The 27,895-nt window shown below is 33.7% G+C and overlaps 1 protein-coding gene across 1 annotated transcript in view; it reads right to left on the bottom strand.

Annotated features, from left to right (window-relative positions):
- ELP4 (elongator acetyltransferase complex subunit 4) overlaps window positions 1–27,895 on the bottom strand; it is a 240,986-nt gene that overhangs the window by 139,080 nt on the left and 74,011 nt on the right. The window contains exons 6-7 of the mRNA XM_004016368.6: window positions 12,089–12,173; window positions 7,374–7,562 (exon numbers count right to left, since the gene is read on the bottom strand). Coding sequence (XP_004016417.3) covers window positions 7,374–7,562; window positions 12,089–12,173 — 274 coding nt within the window. The remainder of the gene's footprint in view (window positions 1–7,373; window positions 7,563–12,088; window positions 12,174–27,895) is intronic.

The raw sequence follows: 27,895 nt of genomic DNA, 5'->3' as shown, positions 1-27,895 counted from the left end.
GCATATTGATATTAAGACCAAATGACAGATATACTGCTTCTAATTCTCTACATAGACAGAAACTTATAAGCAATTTGGAATTTACCTGTGTAAAAACTTTCAAATATCCTTGACCAAGAAAGTAAATCAGATATATATGTATAACGCATACAAGCTAAGATCTGATTTAAAAATCAGATACTACATTGTACAATATAAAATATGAGCCAAAAAATGTTGAAACACAGTTGAAACACAGTTATTTGTTATTATAAAAAAAATAACAGATTCTGCTTACAATCCAACCAAACTTGTATGAGGCTACTAAATTTTCAAAGATTGAAATTTGACACATATGATGTAAAATTTAAATGATTTTAACATGATTCATTTCATTTTAAAAAATTATTTCTATTTAAACTTTAAAAATATTAATTTCTTACAAACTGTATCAGACCAGTTGAGAAGGTCTAGAAAAATAAAGGCAGATTCTTAGTTGAGAGTATGAAAATTTGTTACCCAGAAAATCTGACTTTATCCTTTAGTAATTGATAGTCATGATCAAGAGATTAAATTTGTAATTTTCATCCTTAAATATTCTTAATAATTACTGCATCTAAAGAAGACCATTTCAAATAATAATTCTCCTTAATAAAGTACATTTTGAAAGACCATTAAAGATAGATTAAATTATATGGCAGAAGGTGTTGTTATGCCTTTCTATAATGATGCTCATAGCAACAATTACATACAAATAAGTTCCAAAATTTTATATTTTTAAACTCACAAGAGCCTGTTATTCCTTTACCATACAATTATTCTTAGTTTGTTTTAAGAATAACAGATTTCACACTGAGAGAAATTTACAAGGTCACTGGAGTACACATTTCATAATCCCATATTAATAGTTAGTTCGAAAGTTGTCCATTGCTTGACTTAGAGTTTAGTTGTTAAAATACTCAGCATGAACACAAAAGTTTATAGATGTGAAAATGTCTGTTCTGAATTTCTCTACACTGCAACATACTGTATGATTCACTTCAGTCAGTTCAAAGTTTTAATATATTAATATTAAAGAAGATAGATTTGAAAATATATCAATTAAAATAACATACTAAATAAAACTCCACTCAGTTTTCAAGAGATATATAACAAGGGCCTTTATTCCTGCTTTTCTTCAGAAAATGAATTTTCCTCGGTTTAAGCAAACTAATGTCAGTGATAGGTTTCTGAAGTGACATAGCTGGAGGTGGGGTAGGGGGAGGGAAATTCCACAGATCAAATTGTTGGAAAATAGTGGCTATATGATAGAAACTGAATAGTCTATTACTGACCAAGTGCCAATGATGACCAATAAAAATATATTGCAGGCCAGTTTCAAACCTGAAATCTGCTCTGAATAAATGAAAGTTTAAGTAGTTTACCAACTAATGTTCAATAGCAAATACATTAAATACTTGTAATACTAAGCATTATGGTAGAATGAGAAAATCTTACTTCATATTTTATCATCAGTAATGTCAAGGAAGTTTTCATTCCTGCATTATTATAGTTAAGGAGAAATTTATTGGGTTGTTTATATTTAAAAATTCCTTGGAAGTGTAGACTGTGACAGCTTGAACAGATTAGCAGCGATGAAAAGTAAATTTTCTTTTTGAAAGGAAAGCTGTGAGAAAGGTATAGAAAAATAACCTTTCCTATTTTAATTACAACTGTAAGTGCTTTGATATTTATTTCCTGACAGTTTCAGGTAAAAGTAATTTCAATCAATAAAAAATACAACTCAAGAACAACCTGTCACAGATTGTGAAAATAAAATGCATAAGCTAGGGGAAATTTATTTTCTTTTCACATCATCAGTATAGTCATAATAAAGCATGAACCTAAGTTTCTACCTCCAAAAAGAATAAATGTTATTGGTCACCATTTTTCTTAAGCAGAACTGTCACTGGGAAATAAAAATAATATTAATTTAAAAGGCACAAAATATTTGTATAATTTGGAAATGGATAAAAAATTTTGCTACTAATAAGCCAGTTCTCATTTATAATAAGACCAGAAAACATTATAGTTTCATATCTTGCCAGATATGGAAATCAAACAGTATCCTACTGTAACAGCTTCAAAGTTATCACTGTGTTAAAAAAAAAACTCATTAAAAAATTTCGAAAGGAGTACAAACATACTTATGTTTCTAACAGTAAATGGGAAAAAAAAACAGCAGAATGTTCAATGTAGCTGAAATATTGCAACCTATAATATGGAAATTTATACTTAAGTTTTTCAAAGATGAAATAATATTCTCTTACTTAACAGGAAGGAAGAGTTTCAAGGTAGGGTTTTAATTACTTCTCTTAGATGTAACCTTTCCTCTTTCTTTTTCAATCCACGACAACCTTCACTCGACAACAGAGTTTTGAACAGTTGAGTTGTGAGAATGTGAGCAGCTGCTGTTATTATAACTAAAGGTCTGTCTACGGCTTGAGTCTGAGAGACCACATGTTCGGCTGTCCTCTCATCTTGCCATCCTCACCAATTAACTATTAACATGGAGGGCTGTACACATGCTCTTGGGGGCTCTTTAACAGGCTTCTTGGCGAGTGGAACAACTACACAGCAGGGATCTGGGAACTGGGTAATGCTGGAATATAGGGGAGCCGTCCGTAGTTTCACTCCTTCTAATGACACTTTACTCCACAGTTCAGCATATAACAAAGTCTGTATTTAACTTGGCCATTTTCACATACATTTTTAATAAAGTGTCTTTGGGTAGATAATAAAACTACATTCTAGCAAGACACAATATGAGTAATAACACTACTTCACAGGGAAAACTGTTTAGGACTATACATGTATATATATTTGAAGTCAATCATACTATATTTGATGAATAATTTTAGTGTTTTCACCTAAAAGATATTTAGAATTTATTTTTATGCATTGATTTCAATGTATGCTTGTTATTTCCTGCGCTGTGATGAAAACAATCTTTAACCCAAAGGAAACAGATTATATCAAGGTCAAAGTTGTGAGGCTGAACACGAAATAGTTCAAATACAATTCTTTTTCACTCTACTTGCAAAAGTCTTATTATAACAATAAGTTAAAATCAGTTTTGAATCTATGTCATTATTTTCCCTATTTTAACTTTTCCCCCTCTTTGTAATTTCCTTAACTATGTGTTCCTTCTTTACAATGAAATTAAACACGGGAAGCATGCCAAAAGTACAATAAAGGGTAACTAATCATTACTGTACAAGTCTGACAGAATGCTAATAACTAAAGTAAGAACACTGATTGGCTGTTTTTCCAGTCTAAAAGGAATAGATATTTTATGTATTTTTAATCTAGTGTTACTTAATATAACATATTCAAATAAAGGTGTCATAATTCTATTACCTATAGGTGTTTAACTATATGACAGTATTTATAAGGATATCAAACTACATTTCTATTTCTTGCAAAAATCCACTTTACTATCAAATATCCAGCTCAAGCATCCAAAATACATACATATATGAATCGTCTGCTCCATCCATTCTATCTTTCACATTGAAAAAAATTCCAGGAGGATGGGACCTTGCTTGTTTTATTCACTACTACAGCCCCATGGATGCCTAGAATAGTACCTGCAATAAGTATTTGTTGATTGAATAAGCTAAATTATTCAATCACCATTTAAAGTTTGATTCATTAGAGTCTTCAGGGGTGGCACTGGTCATAATTGAGAGGAAGCTACCATATGATGTTAAAAAGAGTCATGTTACATACAACAAGGCGATGTTACTAAGACTTCAGTGGCCGTTTGATTTCAGCCATGCTTTCTAACCTGTCTCGCCTGTGAGATCTTGTCTGTGTCATTCATGAAAAGAGGCGGAAAGCTGAAGATGTCTGTTGCTTTGATGCACTTACATACCTTAGTTTTCCTACCCCTGCTGCTGCTGCTAAGTCTCTTCAGTCGTGTCCGTCTCTGTGCGATCCCATAGACGGCAGCCCACCAGGCTCCCCCGTCCCTGGGATTTTCCAGGCAAGAACACTGGAGTGGGTTGCCATTTCCTACCCCTGATCTCTGTTCAAATTCTCAGTTTTGGAGGTCTGTTTAAGTAATAATCTTGAAGGTGATAATTGTTAACATGTAATGAGTGCCTTCCATGTGCCAGCACTGGGTCAGCCCATGTTATTGCTAATCTTCTGAATTTTTAAAAAGAAGCAGCTGAGGCTGAGAAAGTTAGACTTGAGTAAACTATGTAACTAACTGGGTCTATCTCCCTCCAAGGCCAAGGTTCTTTCTATCACTGAATGCTACTTTGTGCACAGTCTGCTTCTTAATTTTGGCCCTATTTAGTACTTCGTTAGTACCAAGCAGAATAGCATGGTAGTTGACTATGGTAATTGAAGGGGGAACTGCTTAGATCTAAACCTTACCATTCCACTAGTTGTATGATCTTGGGAAAGTCACTGAAATTTTCAGTCCCTTGTTTCTTATCTAAAAAATGGAAATAATGACAGTACCAACAACATAGGACTAAATGATAATGATATATAAGGATTAAATGAGTTAATATTTGAAAAGATCTCAGGACTGCAACTGGCCTATAGAAATCACTGTGTACATTCTTATTAAACAAACTTACAGTTTCCTGATTCTGTATATGCATATGTCTTTGATTAGCTTTGTAAGTACTTTTTATTCTCTTGGCCTAAACATTGTGATTTTCCTTGCCAGTCTTTAAGAGTTAAGAGTCTTATCTGCTATTTATTACATGTCATGACTGGTTTTAGCAAACCGTTAAGTTTTACATTTTCTCCTATGTATTTGGATAAAAAAAAAGGTCAGGTGTCATGCTCAAGGAATTTTTTTTTATAACTCCAGTGATATTAGGACTACAAGACTACTATATGATAGCTAGGCAAAATTGTTCAGGGAAGAGACTGGTGTATTTATCACCAAAGTCTGACCATATGTTTTCCTAATTCTACTTCAAGATAGTCTCTTAATTGGTATTTTAAATGTATAATTTAAATTATATCTTTTTTAGTAATATAAAAAGTTAAACACATCTATAAAATACCAAAATTCAAACACTGGTTAATGTTCAGACATCCAGTTCACCTTAGCATCTCAACCATTGTTTAATCAGTGGTGAATACTGGATAATCTAAGGTCTTCTTATAATATTACTCCTCTTCTCTTAGACAGAGGCTTAGAGGAATCACTGTCACAAACATTCACAACAGGTTTGGAATCTCTTCTCGAAATAACAAGAATGATCACTACCAAAAATGGCTTAAAAATTTTTTTTTCTTTTTCTTCTTTATTGCATAGGCACCCTCGGAATAAATAGTAAAATCACATATATACATATATTTGTTTCATAATTGTTTTGGTTCTTAAATTTAAGTCTTTGATTCATTCTGAGTTATTTTGTGTGTATGACATGAGGTAAGGGTCCAAAGTTCACTCTTTTGTCTGTAGCTATCAAGTGGTCTTGCCATTTGTTCAAAGGCTGTTCTCTTCCTATTGAATGGTCTTGGCGCCCTTGTTGAAAACTGGTTGAGCATAGATGCCTGGGTCTATTTCTTAACTCTCAATTCTATTCCGTTGATTTATATGTCTATTCTTATTTGAGCACTAGACTCCTTATAGACCTCCAAATTTCAATTATATCTGTTATATTTCTGTTAATTTAACTAAATGTAAAGTTCTCATGGACCTCTGGAGTGTCACCAAGTATACAGTCTTTGTTTCCTTGACTTGCTTGAATATGTCATTTAAGTTCAGATCTCAGTTGTAAAACAGGGATAATGCTTAACATATCCAAGAACAGGAGCCTAGCTTAGGTGAACCCTTATTTTCCTATGCTTCTAGAATCTGATTTTCTGGGTTCAAATTATAGTTTTTCAAGTATTTAACTTTGATCTAATTTCTTAATTTCTCTTTACTTCCATTTCCTTGTAAGTAAAATGGAGACAATAATAGCATTTACTTAAAAATTCCATAAGAATTGTTAGGTACTGACCTACAGTGCTTGCTGGTTACTCTCATTGTTATAATTGCTATGTTTTAGAGAACTAAAACAAACCTCAAAACTTCTCTGCTATAATTTACTCCAAATCAAAATGTTTTAGTGTGTTCATCAGAAAAGATTTAGTGATTTTAGTGATTTAGTTATTTTGACTTTCACATTCCCTTCATTGCAACAGATATTTCAGTTATGTCTAGTATCATGTTGCAGTTTATATGTATATACACACACATTATAGCGTATATGTGTATACTGTTCACACACACACACACACACACACACACACACACACACACACACACACACACACGCTCACTGTGGAAATACTTCCAAACTTGCCATTTGAACACTTTTAGGAAAAGAACTTTTTTGAACTGATGAAGAAATCTTACAAAGATCCTTCTTTCCCTGGGGAGATTGGTTTCTTTTTCTGAGAGTATGGCTTCAGAATAATTTACACACACACACACACACACACACACACGAGGCAAGAAAGGGACCAGTCTTATGCAGATCAGCTTCTTTCTTCCCCATTTTTTTACTATGGTAAAATATATACAATATAAAATTTACCATTTTAACCATCTTAAATTGTACAGTTAAATGGTATTAAATACATTTATAATGTGTTACCATCACCACCAGCTATCTCCAGAACTCTTTCCATCTTCTAAAACTGAAACTCCATACCCATTAAACAATAAGTCCTCATTCTCTCCTACTGTCAGCTCCTGACAATCACCGTTCTACTTTCTGTCTTCATAATTTAGACTATTCTAAGTATGTCATATAAGTGGATTCACAGTATTTATCTTTCAGTGACTGACTTATTTCACTTAACAAAATGTTCTCAAGATTTACTCCTGTTGTAACACACATGAGAATCTCCTTCCTTTTTAGGGTTGAATAATATCCTGTTGTATGGATACGCCACATTTTGCTCATCTATTCAGCTGTCAGTGAATAGCCAGGCTGCTTCTACATTTTAGGTCTTGCGAATAATGCTGTTGTACATAGGTGCAAAAATATCTCTTCAAGATCTATATTCAGATTGGTTTTATGATCAATGAAAAGATCCTGCAGCAAAATCAACCTTCCGTCACAATGATATTAGCAAGTTTACAATAAATTCAAGAAAAATTATAATAAAATTAGTAAAGATGAAATTACCATATACTCACTCTATACTAAAACCATAGATACTAAAGAATTGAATAATCTTCAAAGATACCTTGCTGCTTTGGCATTTTTAGCATCCAAAATCTCTTTTACACAAATGACACGTGAAAATAATTTATAAAGCATTTGTATATTGCTCTTTAACGATGAACCATGAGTTAGGACAAAGTAGTTTAGGGAAATTCTTACCTGGATAAGGTGTGTTGGCACTGTAATGATACAGGCTGAAAGAGAGGTTCGCAGAAGTGCACGGAGGATATAGAGGAACTTCGTGAGGCTGTGACTCGCGTCACAGTTTTCTGCACAGCAAATATCATCTCCCCACAAAGGTGAACCAAGATTCTGGATTCCTATTCTTAAAATGTTTTTCTGTTTTTTCTAAGCGAAAGTGAGAGGGAAGTAAACAGAGTAAGCTTTAGTAAATGACAGGATACCTCTTTTACTTTTATCTGCCAGTTCTTATTTTCATTCAAAACAGATCCGAGAGACAATGTCAACAGATGTGGGAAAAAACTTCATGTAGTATCAATAATAAGGCAATATAAAGGAGATCTTTCAGATTATGATACTATAAAAAATAGCAGAACTATTTTTTTCTTGTGCTTTTTCCTTTTGGAAAAATTGAGTATCACAGGCCTTAAACTTTTAATTGTTTCTAAATTTTAACAGTGACTACTCTAAGAATCATGTTTGAGGCAATTAAAGTAATACGTAACAAATCACAGATAATAATAAAGAGAGTCTAAACCAGAATGTGCACAAGCCATTCTTAGTATTACAAAATTCTGTTTTACAATAAACTACAGAGTGCTCACCATTTCTCAGATAAATTCTATCATGTTAATTGCCTACTATTCTGTTTGGAAAAAGTTTAAAAATGTATTTTTTGGTGTTTAACATTTTGCATTTGCCTCTATTTTTTTCTCCTTGAAGCTACTTTTATGATCATTTGACACTTTTCACAAAACAGGTGGACATTTAGAACTTGAGTCCATTGACATTAAGGTCAGAATAACAGTTAATGATATTTCTTGGGAAAAGAGCATTGAAAAACCATTAAGTAAAACCTAATTTGAATGTCAATAAATGTCTGCCAGCAGATATGTTTATAATAAATCTTACTGTTTGGGTTATTCTAACCAGACAAATGTTTTGCAAATGCTTTCCTTAGCAATTCAGCAAAATTTCCAGGCAAAGGAAGGAGCTATTCGCAAAACCTGGCATATTGAAATAACTGGAAAATCATTACAATTCTAAGAGGAAAAATAAGATTTATTCTCCTAAAGCAAAGATTTGGAACATGCCTCTTTAGAACCGATTTCTGATGAAACAAGATCCTAAACGTGCTATTGCTATAAAATGCCATTAATAAAATTTATGAAAGTGATTTTGTGTATTCCTTTTCGAGGAGGATTTATTGATAAAAGGAAGTAGGGAAAATGAATATAACATTGAAATGTTACAAGAGGAAAACCTAAGAAGACAGTAGTTAGTAAGATAGGTAAAACAGAGGCTTTTAAATCTGCACTGTATAGCTAAGTAGATGTATAATTTTGGACAAAACACTTACATTACTTAGGTCCTAGTTTTCCCATTTCTTAAAAAAAAGAGGATAGAACAGAATATTGCTCTATGAGCCTATGCATGCCTGCGTGTGTGCTTAGCTGTGTCTGACTCTTTGCGACCCCATGGACTGTAGCCTACCAGCCTCCTCTATCCTGGGATTCTCCAGGCAAAAATACAGGAGTGGGTGGCCATTTCCTCCTCCAGGGTATTGTCCCAACCCAGGGTTCGAATCCAAGTCTCTGGTGTCTCCTACACTGGCAGGCAGGTTCTTTACCACTGAGCAACCTGGGAAGCCCCTATGAGACTATATAATTCCTCAAATATATAAAGTGATACAACAGCCTGTATAAAACTATGAGAATGAAATTTAAAATGGAAGAATTTAGTCTAAGCACATTTGAGAAAAACTTTTTGACTTCAAGGACCTACAGCACAATGACAATATCAAGGCTGTTGGGTCAGTTTCCTTTTCTGCTTGTCTTGGGGGTATGATGACAATATACCATAGGTTGTGATCCTCAACAGTCCATAAAAAATGCTTTCTTAGTATCTCTGTATTGAATAAAATAATGTAGTATATGTTAGAAGTATAAATAAATATCTGATGAGTTCCTGTGAAGTATCTGTGAAATATAACAGGTTATTCATTTTTCTGTATTACTTAGAAACTCAGAATTTAAACAAAATGGCAAGAGTAAGGTTCATATTCTCATCCCCAAACTTGCTATCTCATGATCTATAGCGTAAGTTAGATTCCTAAAAGAATGAGCAACCTGGAAAAAAAATATTCCCAAACAAAATCTAGATATTAGAATGAAATCTGATGGTAAAAGGAGAGCAGCATCATATTGTATACCCTGTCAACATTTCAGAAAGGTCAGCTGTATTTTAATTCACCGTCATCATTACCTACACTGTTGTATCAAAAAGTTTATACAAGTTTATAACAAAATTGCTGTCAGTGCAGAATCTGGACAACCACAGTTTAGTGACTTTGACAGTTACACTGATATACACATATAGGAAGAATGAAAAGATTAAGCCAGAGAATGAATGAGTGATAGATATTTAAGTGAAGTGGGTACATAGCACATTAGAACATAATTGAGCATAATACTTAGCAGAGATAATACATTTATATTTTTTAAAATATGACAGTATTGTAAAAACAAAGGCTGAGTTACAAACTTCCTGTGTTGTTTGGAACATACAGTTCCTTGCTATACCATATAATAATGGGGCATACTGCGAGGCATAATAAAATTAAAAAAATAAACTTTTGCTGATAGCTGAACAATAAATAGATTTATTCCTTTGAGAAGATCTAAAATAGTTAATCTGGTACTCTAAGTAAAAATCAATGTTCAAATTTCACTCATTGTATTATTTCTTAGATATCTGAAAATGAAAAATAAAATTATGACAGCAATTTGTAAATGTTCCCACTCCAAATATCTTTACAGATAAGCTATAATACTTTACTTACTACCAGTATTAATTATACAGTAGTATATAATATTCTGCTCCTTATTGACTCCAACTAGTTTATTTGAAAATGTTATGACAGAGAAAGTCAGATGAAAATATCCTTTTAAAAAGTAGGATTTACTTCAGTGTCAGGATATTATATTGACTCAGGAATAATATTTTTTGAAGTAGTGCCTGATAGATGTATTTTTGTGGCTTCCAGAAGTTATCTAAAGTTTCTGAGACAGATAAACAGACTAGGTAATTAGCAAATGATGTAATCCATAATTCAAAAGTATACAAATTCATTAACTATATTTTAGTTCCAATAAAATAGGAAATAGATTTATAATAACTTATTGGCATATTTAATTAAAATTAATTTTTAGCATTCCTGGTACTCACCATAAAAATGTATTTCTCAACCCTGTTTAATCTTTATGAAAGTTACAGGCCCAAACCAGTCTGTTGTCTAGTAATGTTCATAAAATAAAATATCATTTATTTAAAATGGTGTTAATTCATATTCAAAGAAACAAGTAAGAAAAGCTTTTCATTCCATCCTAATAATAATAGCTTACTGTTTAAGGGCTTTTTGGATGTGTGTGTGTGTGTACATACTTATATATCTAAGTATGTGGATATTTATTGCCTTTGCTTTTCTTGCATTCTATAAAATTTCTTGCTCTTAGAAGATGTGCCATCCTTCTAGAGCAGCAGCTCTGCACAATGTACCACAGGAACTGTTATGACATGCCTGTTTCCATAGTTACCAGAGCGCGTGGGGAGAGGTGTCTGTCAGGGACCAATTTACCTCTCCAGACGGGCTCTGCCACCAAAGAGAAGACATGGAGCCCATAAATCTTAGCTAGACCAAAAATGGAGCAACAGTGACCAAAATAAAATTGTACTAAATACCAAGGGCTGTCACAAAAACTGTAACATGCATAAAAGACCATCTATAAATGAATGCGTGCCTCACCATACACACATAAATGTTTTTTACCTGCTATTAAACTGATGATCGAAACAGATTCTAAACGTATTTCTTTTGCCATGGACAGTGTTAAATATAGCAATAAAGCTAAAGAATATTTAAAAATCTACGATACAAATTAAGAGCAAGTGTGGTTAATAATGCCAAAAATAAGACTTTTGGCTTTTTTGTCTTCTTCAACAAAAGTAATGGTGCTCTGGAAATAATTCTGCTAAAATAATATAAATGAAATACAAATCTTTTAGCAGCAATAGCAATTAAAATTACTGAGGAAGAATTGTGAAAGGCATGATATCTAGAAATAAAATTTCCCTCATTTTGTTCAAGTTAAACTAACCGGAACATTTTTAATGGTAGGAATCCAGAGGAAATTTTTAAAAATAGAGCTACAGAGAAATAGTTAAGATATAAAATATTTTAATGTAGCAAATAAAAAATGCATATTTTATTCAATGAGACAACTCAAAACATAATATAATAAATAAAATCTTGAAACTCGTAATTCAAAATTAAGGCCTGAGTGACACAACTGTAAAAAATTGAGATAGAAAAATACAAGTCATGCAAATTTAACAGTAATTTTCAAGCTATGTTATTTATTAATTTCAGGCACTACAAATACATATTTAAAAGTAATTCGTGTTGACAATGCATATGAACATTTTCTGTGTATCCACTGAGAACTGAGCAAAAATTCAAAGCACACATTTATAGTCAAACTAAGGCTGCATGTGTTCTGCTTATTTACATCCTCTGTGTTTAGAAACAGCTTGCTCACTGTTGATTATTCTAAGCCCTTATGGTTCTAGCCCTAGAGAGTTTAAAAACAACATTACATACGTGATTATAAAAAGGTTTTGAAGTTTTTCAATACCTGGGGATTGGATCCATCAAATCCTTCCTCATAAATAATGTTCTGGATAAACTGTAGCAGTTTCATGTAGCCAGAGGTCAAAGAACTGTTGATAAGAAGTGGTTCAAATACATAAATGGGCTTATTACACAGCAAATACAAACTGTAAGCTACAACATTAAATAATTAATTAAAAGATACACATTTATGAGATTATACTTAAATATCAGATAAGCCAAAATAATATAAATAATTCTAAAATAAAAAGTCAATATATGCATGGAATAAGTTGCATTGCCCTATATTAACTAACTCAATGCTTTTGACATCATGGGAAGATAAAAATCTGTGGAGACTGAGATGACTTAATTTTATGTCAGGCTTAGTTACCACCAAGAAAATTAATGATTTAATGAAGAAACCTAAAAGATGAAGCCACTATAGCTTTTCAGGAGTAATCATGGATAATTAACACATAGTTAATGAACTGCTATGCCAAGTCAACACCTGAATCAACATTCTGATCACCTGAGTTTATCTTCCATAAAAGTTTTAATATTCTTAAGACAAAATTGCAAAAATAATACTAATTCAAAAACAATTTTTTAAGACACAGAAGACAAGTGGATATAAACTCCACTTTTGTTTGTAAAAAGATGACAAAAATATAAAAATTTAAGAGGATAAACTATTTCCTATATGAATATTAGCATTAATGTTACTATTTAAAAATATTTTATAAGTGCTATTAAACATAACAAAAATTTAATAAGAGTTAAGATAATCTGCTTAAATATTAACTGAATTTAAGATTCTTCATGATGGACAACTTGTGTGCTATGTCTGAACATAAAATGAGATGATGATGAAATTCTGGAGCATTGCAATTTCATAGAAACTGATACTGTAGAAGCTGTGGGTGATCTTAAAAATACAAAAGCATTTGCTTTACTGTGATCTTAAGTAAAGTGATCATATAGGTAGAAGTGCCTGCCATAGGAAAGAAGAAAATACAATTTGAAGCATTCAGGTAACATTAAAGAATATTCTTTTTTTTTTTTTTAAAGAATATTCTTAAGAAGCTAGGAAATGCAGAAAACCATTTAAATAAATGTGCACAAAATTAATAATAAGTGTGCACAAAATTAATTTAATGATAAATTAATTAATGATTTTGCATATATATTTAGCAAAAATATATGCACATCTTTGTAAACATTTTATTGAACAGTCACACCCAGTCTAAAAGTACATCTCTAATAACAACAACAAAAGAAAACCAAGAGAAGAGAATGGTGTTCTGTGCAAAACAAGTATTACTCCAATTGAAGGATTTGGCAATACGATTATTTCTCATAAACTTATTTTTCCGTTTTCAATGAAAATACAATGGATTACATGAAGGAGATATTTTTCTACTTTCATGAGTGAGGAAATGTGTCTATAAATAATCATATTCCACAAGGACAACGATGTGACTATTTCACATCTTAACACATATTTGTCCTAGCGAGTCCAACATTTAGAACAGTGTTTTTGTTTGAACACAACAGATTCAATTTCTATCTGGGTCAATTAGCTTCAGCGGCTACAATCTGCTCCAAGATTTTATTATGAAATGAATTCCAGCCAACCATTTGACGAAAGTCACTATGGGTTAAAGGAGGGTGGATCAGAAACATATCCAGTGTATCCTAATCCACCAATAATGAATCTACCTAAGACCATTATTATTTCATATATTCAAAAAGTTTCTCAAGTATTTTTCCCTCTGCCCTAAGTTGTTCGATAATAAAATCTGCTTCAAGTATTTGGTAGTAAATTTGGTGTCTAAAGGCCCATTACTAAATACCACATACATAAATTACTTTTTTAGTTTTAGTTGCTACCATTTATCCATTTCATCTTTTCACAGCTTAATAAGATAACTATAGTACATCTTCAATGGTTCGGAGACAGTGGTTCTTCTGGTATGAGAACAAAAACAAGACATAAAGCCAAATATGCCTTAGTCTTTTTTCTTATTTCATATTGACATACATAATCCAATCACTAACAGTGATTAGAAAATTATAATAAAATAAATTTCTCCAAACTAGTGAGATTTCTAGGAAAATAAACACTTCGATCAATGGGAAAAAAACATACATTTAGGTATATTAAGGATACTCATTTTTAGATACATGGGATTAGAACTTTAAAAACTGGACTAGTTTATATAATATTAACATTAAAATACTAACTTGTTAATCTGCATGAGATACAAGTTCTTGTCAACAATATTTTATAGTAATATATTTTTTACTGAAAATAAATATCTTGTGTCATCTAAAGTTTTTTTTATTAAACCTCTTTAATTTTGAGGATGTTGCCTTTTTATTTGTTCAGCAGTCTAGTAACTCATAAAACAGGAGTTGTCAAGAAGTAAATCCAGTTACAAATATGACCCTGGCTTCCTTATTAATGTTTCCAAACATTTAACAAAGGTAGGTTATCATGGTGTGTACAACATATCCCACAGGCAGCCCATTTCCAATCACGTATATCATTTTGCCTGATTTCCATAATTTTTGATAACTTTCATAGTAAAATTAACTATCATGAAATTCTACAATGTCTTTAAAACTATGCTGCTGCTGCTGCTGCTGCTGCTAAGTCGCTTCAGCTGTGTCAGACTCTGTGTGACCCCACAGACGGCAGCCCATCAGGCTCCCCCATCCTATAATAGTACGAAAATATTAAAAATTAGAATTTTAACTTTACCTTTAAAATACTGGGCATTTAAAATTTTCTTTAGTTAAAAAATTGTCCAGGTGCATTATTTATGTATCTGCTGTTACCATGCTGTCTGATAGGAATTTCTTTATATTAATATACAAATATGGACAAAAGGGGTCCAATTACCCAGTGTAAACCTATATGCTGATGCCCAAGTTAACATCTTTAAAAAGTTGATAAAAAACATGACATTTTCATGCCTTATCAACGTCCCTTCTTCCCCAATTTTCAGCAATAGGTCCAAAGGATATTTGCATCAGAGAACTGTAATTTATATCAAGAAATGGCATTAGTTTTCCTGTGAAAGGTAATTTTGTCATTTAATCTCATTGAGAAAGATAAAAAACACTACTGTAAAAAAAAATCAGATGTATATCTAGAAAATAAATCTGGTAATCAGATAATAAATAATACATAATTACCTTACACCTCCTCAAACAATGAACAAAGGAAGACTACAGAGGTCTTAATGTGATGAAAGAATAAATGTATCAACAACAGAAAAGCTTAGGTAACAGGAGATAAGATTTTATCTTTGAAAAAACATTATAAAAATAAAATCAGTATATGTGAAATTAACTAGTTGATAAATGAAAAGTTGACTCTTAGATAATAAATATGATATATTAACTGGCAAAGTACCTGGCACATTAAATACTTCAAAACCTTTTGCATCTCTGTCACAACATTTGATCATTATGGTAACTTTGTGAGGGAAATACAGCCATTAGCTCCATTTTATGGTTGAGAAAATTGAGACCTATTAGAGACTAAGTAGTCTGACCACGGCTGTACAACAATTAAGTAACAGAAGTGGCGCCTAGAATTCAAGTTTTCTAAAACTTCAAGTTCTTTTGGTTAAACCAGAGTGAGGTCCAGATTCAATGAAAAGTCTCTGGATCCAAATACAGATGAGGTTTGAACATGGCTCAATTCAACACAGTCAAAGTATTCAGGCATATAGTCATATACGTGGGTGTGCCTACTCAATTGTGTCTGACTTCTTGTGACCCTATGGACTATAGCATGCCAGGCTCCATGGGATTCTCCAGGCAGGAGTACTGGAATGGGTTGCCATTTCCTTCTCCAGGGGATCTTCCGACCCAGGGATCGAGCCCATGTCTCCTGCAGCTCCTGTGATGGCAGGCAGATTCTTTACCACTGAGCCACCTGTCATAGGAAGGTATTTATTTTTTAGTTGCATGCGTTGGTGAGAACTTCACCAATAGGTAGGCCTTGTATTAACTTGGTATATGGTTTATAAAGAAAATTCAATATTGAAAAGCACATATTTACAAATACAGAAAGTAGGTACTAGTATAGCACAGTGGAAAGTGTGCTCAAGATCCGGGTTCTAGTTTTATCTGTACCAGCAACTGGAGCAGAATATGTGATCTGAGGCAAATTCTTTAAATTTTCTGTTCTGAACTTTGAAATTTTCTCATCTGTAAACCAAAGGAGCATACTAGATAATCTCTGTTGTCCATTCTGACTTAAAATTATATGATTCAAGGATTAATTTTCTTTTCTATTTTAAGAATGACTTTTCTCATTAAAATGATTCAGTTAGCTTTTTAAAAGTAAGAACTTCTGGTGCATTTAAATATTGATGTTAACTACTTCTTAAGAAGAGAAACCATCATAACTACCAACTATGATTGACTTAAAGTAAAGATGAAGCATTTTTGATATTATGCAAATCACTGAGAAAATATAATTTGTATTACCAAAAATCTATTTACACATATATTTCAGGTATTCATCTATGATAAAGGGTGAGACATACTTGTAAGGCTGTAGGCACAATATCAAATGTTTCAACTAACTGTGTAAAATAGTTTGCTGAGCTAAAGTTATATTAGCATATAATTTGCATGTAGCTATAAAGACTGTGAAGTCTATTCACAAGTAATTTTCAAGTTAAAAATTCCATTATTATTACACTAAAGGATGTCATTTATTGATTTTTCTTTTCTGATGCTTTTCACCTAAGGACATTGAGTTTGGTTCTCTTCACCATGGATACTTAATTAAGAGAACAGAAAGGGACCAGGAATGTGTTAAGGGAACAAAGGTGGGCTGTGGCCAGCACAGACCTCTGGACCACAGCTGGGAAAGTACTAAGATCATGAAGACAGAAGAACTGTATGCATCTTGAAACAACCCACTGACTGACAGGGACACTGCTGAGAATGGTTATGATCTTTCATGAAAAATAATTCAGTTCAATTAGTCTGATTTGCATTAATTATTGATATAAAAAAGTCACTAGATTATGTCTCCTGCTACCCATCTTTACTGCTGTCATTTCTCCAACTCTGTGTCATTACTCATCTTTCAAATACCCTGTCCTTTCAGTTTCTTGATCACCTCTCTTCCAACAATCTTGTCTCCATTCAACCTCTAATACCCATTTCCATGGTCATACCTTAGATCTTGTCATCATCAATAACTGCTATCCTTGTATAATCTCAGTTCATACACTCTCCTCCCTACAACCACCACTTTCTGTCTTTTCACTCAGAGTACCATTTAACTAGAATAGTAGTTTTGCTGAGAAAGTGAGACAAAGCCAGAGAAGAGCAAGGAAGTGAAGATTAAAGCTGACCATGGATCAAGATGGTTAATTAGCTGGAAGGGTATATCAAGGCAGGTGAGAGGTGGTAGCCAACAGTACAGTGGTCTCAGTAAAGTCAAATGCTCGCATGGGGCTTCTGCATAGTTTATTTATTTTATACATAGTAGTTTGTACTTTTTAATCCCCTATCCTTATCCTGCTCCTCCTCCTTTCCCTCTCTCAGCCTGTAACCACTAGTTTGCTCTCTATATCTGTGAGTCTGTTGCTGCTTTGCTTTATTCATTAGATTCCATGCATAAGTGATAACATAGTATTTGTCTTTCTCTGACTTATTTCACTAAGCATAATATTCTCCAGGTCCATCCATGATGTTGCAAATGGCAAAATTCCATTTTTCAATGACTAAGTAATATTTCATTGTATATCATATCTTCTTTATCCACTCATCTATTAATGGACCCTTAGCTTGCTTTCATACCTTGGTTATTGGAAATAATTCCACTATGTAGATTGAGATGCATGTATCTTTTTTTTTTTTTGCATGTATCTTTTTGTATACATGTACCTTAATAAGTATTTTCACTTGTTAAGTCTTTTAATAGTACATCTTTTAAGAAGCTACTTTCAGGAGTGAGCTAAGTAATGTGGAAGGCACAATGAACATGACCACTGTTCATTTGTGGGCCTATAAGGAGAAATTGAACTCCAAATGTGTTTTTCTCAAAGGAAAGAATGGGATAGGGAAAAGACAGCTGATTGTCTAGATTGAAAAACTGGCTGAAGTAGTTTTATTTTTTCCCAAAGAAGAAATAATTTTACTGATTCCTATAAATGGTATGATGGCAACAATGATAATGTACACTCTCACTTTTGACATACTTTCCTAGAATTGTTTTAACAAGGCATACTGGTACAATTAACATGAGTGACATTTGTTTCTCCACACTATCTTTAACACAACGCATTATCATTTTAAATATTTAGTAGCTGAAAAAATGGTACATAGTATTTGTCTTTGTTGTATATATCTCTAGTATCATAGTATATATCTCTTTGGTTTTTGCTTACATTTCTTTGCTTACTAGTTAGCCTTATTAGCTATTTCTGTAACTTTTTGGAGAACAGCTTCTTGATTTCTTCTGCCCATTTTGTATTAGGGCACTCAACTTTTTCTTAGTAATTTAAAAATTGCTTTAATTTACTAAATATGTGTAAGTATATATATATCTATATATACACATATACTTTGTACTTTTAAAAATTCTGAAACAATCTCAAATTTATAGAAAAGTTATATATATAAAACAAAAATCTTTATTCTCTATTTCACTAGAGAATAAGTTGCTGACATGATGACCCATCACTTCTTAATAATTTGGGGTATGATTCCTACAAACAAAAACATTCCCCTATATAATAATGATATAGCCATCTGACTTGGGATATTGATATAATTAGGAAATGGACACTACCATCAAAATCTTTAGATCCCATTCAAGTTTTGCCACTTGTGCTGGTATCATCCTTCATCGCAAAAGGATTGAATTCAGAATCATGTGTTACATTCAAATTGTCTCTTCAGCCTCCTTCAACCTGGAAATTCCTCACATTTTCCTTGACTTTTATAATCCTGACACTTGAGGATTCCAGGCCAGCCATTTGGTAGAATGTTCCCAATTTGGGTTTGTCTGATGTTTCCTCACGGGTATATTCACATTATGAATACCTGGTAGGAATATGTCACTGAGTTCTTTTTACTTCATTCTATCAGGGGATACATAACTTCAATTTGCCCCATTACTGGTGACCTTAACTTGATTAAGGTGATGTCTACCAGGCTTCTCCACCATAAAATTATACTGTCCCCTTTTTAGTCATCAGTATTTTGTGGGAACGTATTTTGAGGGTATGTAAATATCTTGTTTGTTAATAATGTATTTATTTGCTCATTTTTATCTATAAATATTCATGACTTCCTGTTTTATTAAATGGGTTACAATCCATTACTATATTTATTTATTTTGATGCTCAAATTGTCTTTTCTTTGGCCAGTGGGAGTTCTTTTGAGCTGGCTTCTTATCTTTTTGACATGCCCTCATCATTCTTCAAGGACATCTAAGAATAAAAAAATGTTACAGATTTATTTTTTTCTTTCCTTTGAATCAAAGATTTCTCCAGAGTTCTAATTCCTCCAAAGAGAATCACTAGATATACTGTTTGCTATTTCCCCACTCCAAGATTTTAAACACTCTCTTTAATTTTCTTCTATTACTTTTATAATTTAATTTATTGTATTTAAATCTTTAACTGTTTGGAAATATAGTTTGATATGAGATATAAAGATTTCATTACATTATCCCCAAAGGGTTAGACTTTACACACTTACTTGAAATCGCTTTCCTTTATGAAAAAATGTTTTCATCATAAAAATTCAAACATAAAAAACATAGAAGGGATAGAAAGTAAAACTCCAAAATCCACCACTCAAAGGCAAACACTGTTAACAATTTGATGAACGTTCTTTCAGATACTGCTCTAAATCAGTCCCTCTTTCTTTACTGAGAAAAATTACTGTGGGATGTTAGGAAGTATGATGATAAAAAGGTTTGATTCTGAAGAATATTTTACCAATAAACAAACATAAACAGAGTTATTATAACTATTTACTTCTGGCATTTCACTCATAGCCTTTCCAATACTGATGTATATATATACTGAATCTCATAGTGTAAGACGAGCATTTAGCTTCCAGTCTTTCATGAGTTTTTTCAACCAAACATCACTAAGTATATTTAAGAACCTAAATTAATGTCTACTGAATTTTTGTTAGAAAAGAATTTCGGAAAAGCTATATAAAATTTTATGTAAACAGGATTGCTGTTGCTGTTTAGTCACTAAGTCGTGTCTGACTCTTTGCGACCCTATGGACTGTAGCCCATCAGGCTCCTCTGGCCGTGGGATTTTCCAGGCAAGAATACTGGAGTGGGCTGCAGTCTTTCTCCAGGGGATCTTCCTGACCCAGGGATCGAACCCATGTCTCTTTCATTGGCAGGCAGAGTCTTTACTGTCAAGCGACCTGGGAAGCCCTATATATGCCCTATGGGAAGCCCAGGGAATATAGGTAGAAACTACTTCTACCTATATCCTTTCATAAATAAATTTTTAAAGCATGGTATGACACCTGCCTATTTCTCTGAACTCATCAACCCTATTTCTCTGAACGCATCTTTGTAACACTTGTTATCACTCACTCTGTTTCAACAACTAGGCCTTTCAGGTACTTGAAAATACCAATTACTTTCCTTTCCTAGTACACCTGCTGTTCCCTAAGCCAAGAACACTTCTTGGCTTAGTGCTCTCTGTAAGACCACTTTTTTCTTCTTATGATTTTTTTCAAGTCTCAGGTTCAGGTCTTCAGAAAGGTCTCATCCTAAAATAACACAGAGTTTATTCCCTCCCCCCTCAATGTATGGAGACTGTTCTTTGTCTTTATACTACTTATCACAATTCATAATGAGATCTTTATCTGTTTACTTGTTTCTTTTTGGCTGTGCCCCATAGCATGTGTGATCTTAGTTCCCCGACCAGTGATTGAACCTGTGCCCCCCTGTACTGGAAGTGTGGTCTTAATCACTGGACCACCAGTGAAGTCCCTTCTTGTCTTATTAATTTTTTAAAAATTATACTTTCTTATTCTAAAAAAATTTTTTTAAATTATCCTTTCTTAAGCTATAAATGGTCAAGGATAACAGTTTATACTACAATAAATCTAGAGCTTAACATGATTCTAGGCTCATAAAAGGTACTCAGGAGCATACAAGTTATTCACACCAGAGAAGGTGTTCAATAAATATGGTTAGATATATGGTTATGCTTACTTACACCTGTAAATGGCACTATCCTAGCTCTCATGTCTAAAAGCATTCTTGATATTCCCTTTACTCTTTCCACAACCACAATCATCTCAAAAAGATCAGAGAGGCAGCAAGGAACCAAATTAGGTAAGGACATGTAGACCTTATGGATCTCTGTTTGCATATAGGTTTTTCATTCTGAGTGACATGGGATGTCATTAAAGGTTTGAGCCAGAGGATTGATAAGAGCTGACTAATGCTATAAAACTGTACTGTCTAATAACACAGTACTTATCACACATGGAACACAAAGTCAAGTTGGCCTTAGGAAGCATCATTATGAACAAACCTAGTGGAGGTGATGGAATTCCTGTTGAGCTATTTCAAATCCTAATAGATGATGCTGGGAAAGTGCTGCACTCAATATGCCAGCAAATTTGGAAAACTCAGCAGTTGCCACAGGACTGGAAAAGGTCAGTTTTCATTCCAATCCCAAAGAAGGCAAAGCCAAAGAATGCTCAAACTACAGCACAATTGCACTCATCTCACACGCTAGCAAAGTAATGCTCAAAATTCTTTAAGTCAGGCTTCAACAGTACATGAACTGTGAACTTCCAGACGTTCAAGGTGGATTTAGAAAAGGCATAGGAACCAGAAAACAGACTGCCAACATCTGTTGGATCATCGAAAAAGCAAGAGAGTTCCAGAAAAACATCTACTTCTGCTTTATTGACCACGCCAAAGCCTTTGACTGTGTGGATCACAACAAACTGGAAAATTCTTCAAGAGATGGGGATACCAGACCACCTGACCTGCCTCCTGAGAGATCTGTATGAAGGTCAAGAAGCAACAGTTAGAACTGGACATGGAAGAATAAATGGGTTCCAAATCAGGAAAGGAGTACATGAAGGCTGTATATTGTCACCCTGCTTATTTAACTTCTATGCAGAGTACATCATGAGAAATGCTGGGCTGGACGAAACACAACCTGGAATCAAGATTGCAGGGAGAAATATCAATAACCTCAGATATGCAGATGACACCACCCTTATGGCAGAAAGTGAAGAAGAACTAAAGAGCCTCTTGATGAAAGTGAAAGAGGAGAGTGAAAAAGTTGGCTTAAAACTCAGCATTCAGAAAACTAAGATCATGGCATCTGGTCCTATCGCTTCATGGCAAATAGATGGGGAAACAGTGGAAATAGTGGTTGATCTTATTTTTCTGGGCTCCAAAATCACTGCAGATGGTGACTGCAGCCATGAAATTAAAAGGCACTTGCTCCTTGGAAGAAAAGTTATAACCAACCTAGACAGCATATTAGAAAGCAGAGACATTACTTTGCCAACAAAGGTCCATCTAGTCAAAGCTGTGTTTTCTCCAGTAGTCATGTATGGATGTGAGAGTTGGACTATAAAGAAAACAGATTGCCTCAGAATTGATGCTTTTAAACTGTGTGGTGTTGAAGAAGACTCTTGAGAGTCCCTTGGACAGCAAGGAGATCTAGCCAGTCCATCCTAAAGGAAATCAGTCCTGAATATTCTTTGGAAGGACTGGTGCTGAAGCTGAAACTCCAATAATTTGGCCACCTGATGGGGCAAACTGACTCAATAGAAAAGACCCTGATGCTGAGAAAGATTGAAGGTGGGAGGAGAAGGGGATGACAGAGGATGAGATGGTTGGATGGCATCACCGACTCAGTGGACATGAGTTTGAGTAAACTCTAGGAGTTGGTGATGGACAGGGAAGGGTTGCGTGCTGCAGTCCATGAGGTTGCAAAATGTTGGACATAACTGAGCGACTGAACTGAACTGAAGTCACATATAGCTACTTACACTTAAATTAATAAACTAAAACAAAAATTTCAGTGTCACATTGAAAATACTCATTATTAGTTGCATGTGGCTTGTGGCTGTTATTTTGGACAGTACAAGCATAGAAAACTTCCATCCTTGAAGAAAGTGCTATTGGACAGTACTATGTAAAAAAGTTCGTGAGAGCTGCTTTGGACACAAAAATAAGAGCTACCAAAAAGCAGGGAGCAAGATTAATTAGGAGGCTACGCCAAGAGTCCTGGCAAGAAATATGGGTGACTTAGGTTTAGCATGGTGGAGATAAGGGATTCGAGAAGTGATCAGGATCTGGATACACTGAAGATACAGTTGACAGGATTTACTGATAGACTGAATATAGGGAGTGAGACAGAGAAAGGGTCAACAATTGGAGAGAGACAGTTGTCGGAGAGAGACAAGGGAGACAAGGATCAACAACTGCTTTATTGAAGGAAGACTAGAAATATGAAAGAATATACATAAAATACCTAAATAAGAGAGAGTACGTCTATGGGCAAGATGACTGGAATTAGGAATGTGGGAATAAGGTGGAAGATAACAAGACAACCAATGAAAATGGCATGCTAGAATGATCCAATTAAATTCCATGTATCCAAAGGCCCCCTTGAAGAACAGAAAGAAGAAAGAAAGGTAAACATATAAGCAAGTCATTTCTCTTCACTGGTCAAAATGAGGTTCGGGATAATAGTTCTCTGTCTACAGTTTCAGAGAGCATCTTTTTACTTTAATTATATCACCAGCAGATAAACAGGTAGAGAAAATTCCTCCTCACACTTATATCTTTGCTTTTCTTTAGCTCTGAGATTTGTATATTATATCATTTACTATATATCCTTTGAATAGAGTAGTTTATAGTCTACTTCTATAACTATATGATTCTGTTATGAACCTTTAATCTCACCTAGAAGCTCTCTTCCAAAATTCCTTTTTCGTGAGTAAATTTTCAAGTTATAACTTCTAAATATACTGTGGAGCTCTGTTTCTCAATCTAAGAAAAAAATCTGCATTCTTACATGGCTATGTTTCAGTTATTGGTTTCATGCCACTAAATCTCTGTGCTAAGAACAAGACTATAGTTAATTTGAGTTATAACTACATTTTATTCTTTGATTCACTAATTCATTGATTATCAACTTAATACTTGCATCTTAGATTCAGACAATAAATAGATGAAAAAAATTATAACTTTTCCTCAAGGATTTCCTAAGCTTGTTGGTAACATAAGAATATAGACAAAACAAATAGTTGAGTGTAATGAAATTAGTGTTTTGACAAAAGTACAAACAAAGGAATATTAGTAGGAACATATGGGGAACACAGCTACAATTTGTCTAGGAAAATACTACAGAGGTTTATACGGAAGTTTCATTTACTATGGTAAAGAGACTTTGCAGGATAAGAAAAATGAAGTCTAAAATTGTAAGTAATATTCCTATCCACTTTCCACTGTTTTTCTCCTAGAAATTCTCCCAGAAAGATAACTACTTCTCTTAGAATTCAGTTCATTCTAGTTAGTACAAAACTTTTAGCTACTACTAGCTATTGTTCGGAGAAGGCAATGGCACCCCACTCCAGTACTCTTGCCTGGAAAAATCCCATGGATGAGGAGCCTGGTAGGCTGCAGTCCATGGGGTCACTAAGAGTCGGATACGACTGAGCGACTTCACTTTCACTTTTCACTTTCATGCATTGGAGAAGGAAATGGCAACCCGGTACTCAAGTGTTCTTGCCTAGAGAATCCCAGGGACAGGGGAGCCTGGTGGGGTGCCGTCTATGGGGTCGCACAGAGTCAGACACGACTGAAGTGACTTAGCAGCAGCAGCTATTGTTAGCATAGATGTGTAAAAGTAAAATCTTGAATTAAAAAAAAAAAGACCACATCAAAACAAAATCAATTATTTACTACCAACTGTATGCAATCTCAGTATTAAAGACCCAACATATTTATAATTTTAAAAGTACCATTTTACAATATAGTGGGTGAATTAGTTTGTTTGGGGTACTAGAACAAAATATTGGGTGGCTTAAACAACAGGAATTAATTTTATTGCTGTTCTGGAGAGCAGAAGTCCAAGATCATGGTGCCAGCAGGGCTGGTGTCTGGTGAGAGCCAGGGTTAGTGTTGGGGTGCAGATGGTCACCTTCTCGCTGTGAGCTCACATGGCTTTTCCTGGGTGTTTACTCAAGGAGAGAGTAGAGAACTCAGTGTCTCTCCTTCTTTTTCAACATCACCATCCTATCACACCAGGGTCCCCCCCTCAAGACCTCATCTAAGTGAGTGAAAGTGAAAGTCGCTCAGTCGTGTCTGTCTCTTCACGACCTCATGGACTATACAGTCCATGGAATTCTCCAGGCTAGAATAGTGGAATGGGTAGCCTTTTCCTTCTCCAGGGGATCTTGCCAACCCAGGGATCAAATCTAGGTCTCATCTAACTAACTCCCAAATGCCCTATCTCCAAATTTTGGGGATTAGGGTTTCAACATATGAATTTGGGGAGGGGGGTGGATGGGATGAATACTAACATTCAGTCTGTAACAGTAGGTTAAGCACTATGTTAGTAGATTCATGAATAAATAATAAAGGATGACAATATCTTTCTAGTAGGGAAAAAGAACTGTGCTTGGACATACCTACTAGCAAATCTTAACTCAAAACAACATCAAATTAAAAAAAACAAATTGTAAACTATTTTAGAATTATTCTCAAAATCAGTTTTTCTCTTGTTTTATGTTTGAGGTGATCAGATTTATAACAGTACAATACCAAAACAAAATTATCTAGGCAATATTATTGTGACACATTTCAAGATTCTACAACCAGGCTTTAATTTGAAAGTTTAAACTGTAGGTATGAACATTTTCCATTGGCAAATATACCAGTAATTTTAGTTATTACAGATTTCAAATGACCTTCAGTTCTTCTTACTGTTAAAAAAAAAACTTTATAGGTTTCAACAGTGCCTTTAGAAATTATAAAATTATATATTATATCCTCATACATGATAGACACAGCCATATTCTCTCGTCTTAATTATAGGAAAAGTATGGACAAGTGTAAGGCTTAGCTTTATCGTTTTATAAATGAACCAGTAAAGTTCATTTTAGTGAAATGAGCACACGCTTTTCATAAAATAAATCTCACATGGTAAAGTACCCATTTTCAAAATTAATTTAATTACATGTTTAAAGTTTAATTACATTTAATTAAGCATTTAAGTTTAATATGAAATAAATGAATTATCAGTTAACTACTATGAAATGAAATACTGCCTTGATAATTAAAATCTATAAATTTTCCTGTTTCATGTAAAACCGTTAGTTCTCAGAAATATTCTTAAAATATATTTAAAAAACTACATCCCCATATCTAATCAAGGTATAATTTTTCTGGTGCCCAGGTTCTTGTTGGGTTATACATTTACTACGGCAGTAGATGGAGACAGCCTGGTAAAGAAAAGAGAGCAGAGGGTTTCAGACACTTGGGTTTGGTGTCAGCTTTACTCACTCACAGACTAAAATAGTGGTAAAGCTGCTCAGCGTCTTTGTCCTCAAGTTTCCTACAAAGTGGGGATAATACTGCTTCTCTTACAGGGTTGTTTGGAGGATAAATGAGATAGCCCATGGTCTAATGCCTGGAACATTACCTGATATTGATCAGGTTAATTGACAAATGTTGATTTTCCATCACTTTAGTTGCTAAGTGAATGAAAACCACTTTAAATTTTCTGGCTTAAAAGGTTTTATCTTTAATTTTTTAAATTACAAAAGTAATACTATATCTCTTTTTATGTATTTATATTATAATTAATATACATTTTTCATTTCCCTAAGCACTCCATGAATGGAGACAGTATAGCATTACTGCTAACAGAAAGAACCAACTTTGAATCCGGGTTTTATGATTTACTTTTTGAGAAATCATGGAGACATTATTTTAATCTATTTCCGAAGTATGTGTATGTATATGTCTGGTTCAGTGAATGACAAAAATTAGAAACTAGTATAATCAATAAAATCAAATAAATGGAATAGTCTTCACTAAACTCTCAGGCAATATTTCTAGGAAAGAGACTCTAGATTTTTAAATCATAAATCAACATTTACTAACTCATTTCATTTTGAAAATAACGGTTTTACAGTGTAAAAGAAAACAACCTATTCTGTGAAGCAACAACCTATTCTGTGAAAACCTTCCCTTGATTCAACTGCAATATGAATTAAAATTAAGTATTTCTTTATTGTTGTTCTGTCGCTCAGTAGTGTCTGACTCTGCAACCCCATGGACTGCAGCACGCAGGCTTCCCTGTCCTTCACCATCTCCTGGAGCTTGCTCAAACTCATGTCCATTGAATTGGTAATGCCATGCAACCATGTCATCCTCTCCTTCCCTTCTCCTCTTGCCTTCAGTCTTTCCCAGCATCAGGGTCTTTTCTAATGAGTCAACTCTTCGCATCAGGTGGCCAAAGTATTGGAGCTTCAGCTTCAGCATCAGTCCCTCCAATGACTATTTAGAATTGATTTCCTTTAGGACTGACTGGTTTGATCTCCTTATAGTCCTAACACTTTAGAAATTATTCAATGTCAAGTCTTTAATTTTCAGCATTTTGCCTTAATAAAGTTAGTAGCAGTATGAAGATGTTGTGTTGGTTTATTATGTATCAAAAACATGGAGCAACAGCATGATTTTATACCATTTTCACTGCTATTATTATCAATAAGCAAAATTTATGTGTCTTGTGTGTTTAGGGCTGAAAGATCCTATTACTGA

This window comes from Ovis aries, chromosome 15, assembly GCF_016772045.2.
Source record: "Ovis aries strain OAR_USU_Benz2616 breed Rambouillet chromosome 15, ARS-UI_Ramb_v3.0, whole genome shotgun sequence".
Taxonomy (NCBI): Eukaryota; Metazoa; Chordata; class Mammalia; order Artiodactyla; family Bovidae; genus Ovis; species Ovis aries.
This window is presented reverse-complemented; position numbering and strand designations above follow the sequence as displayed.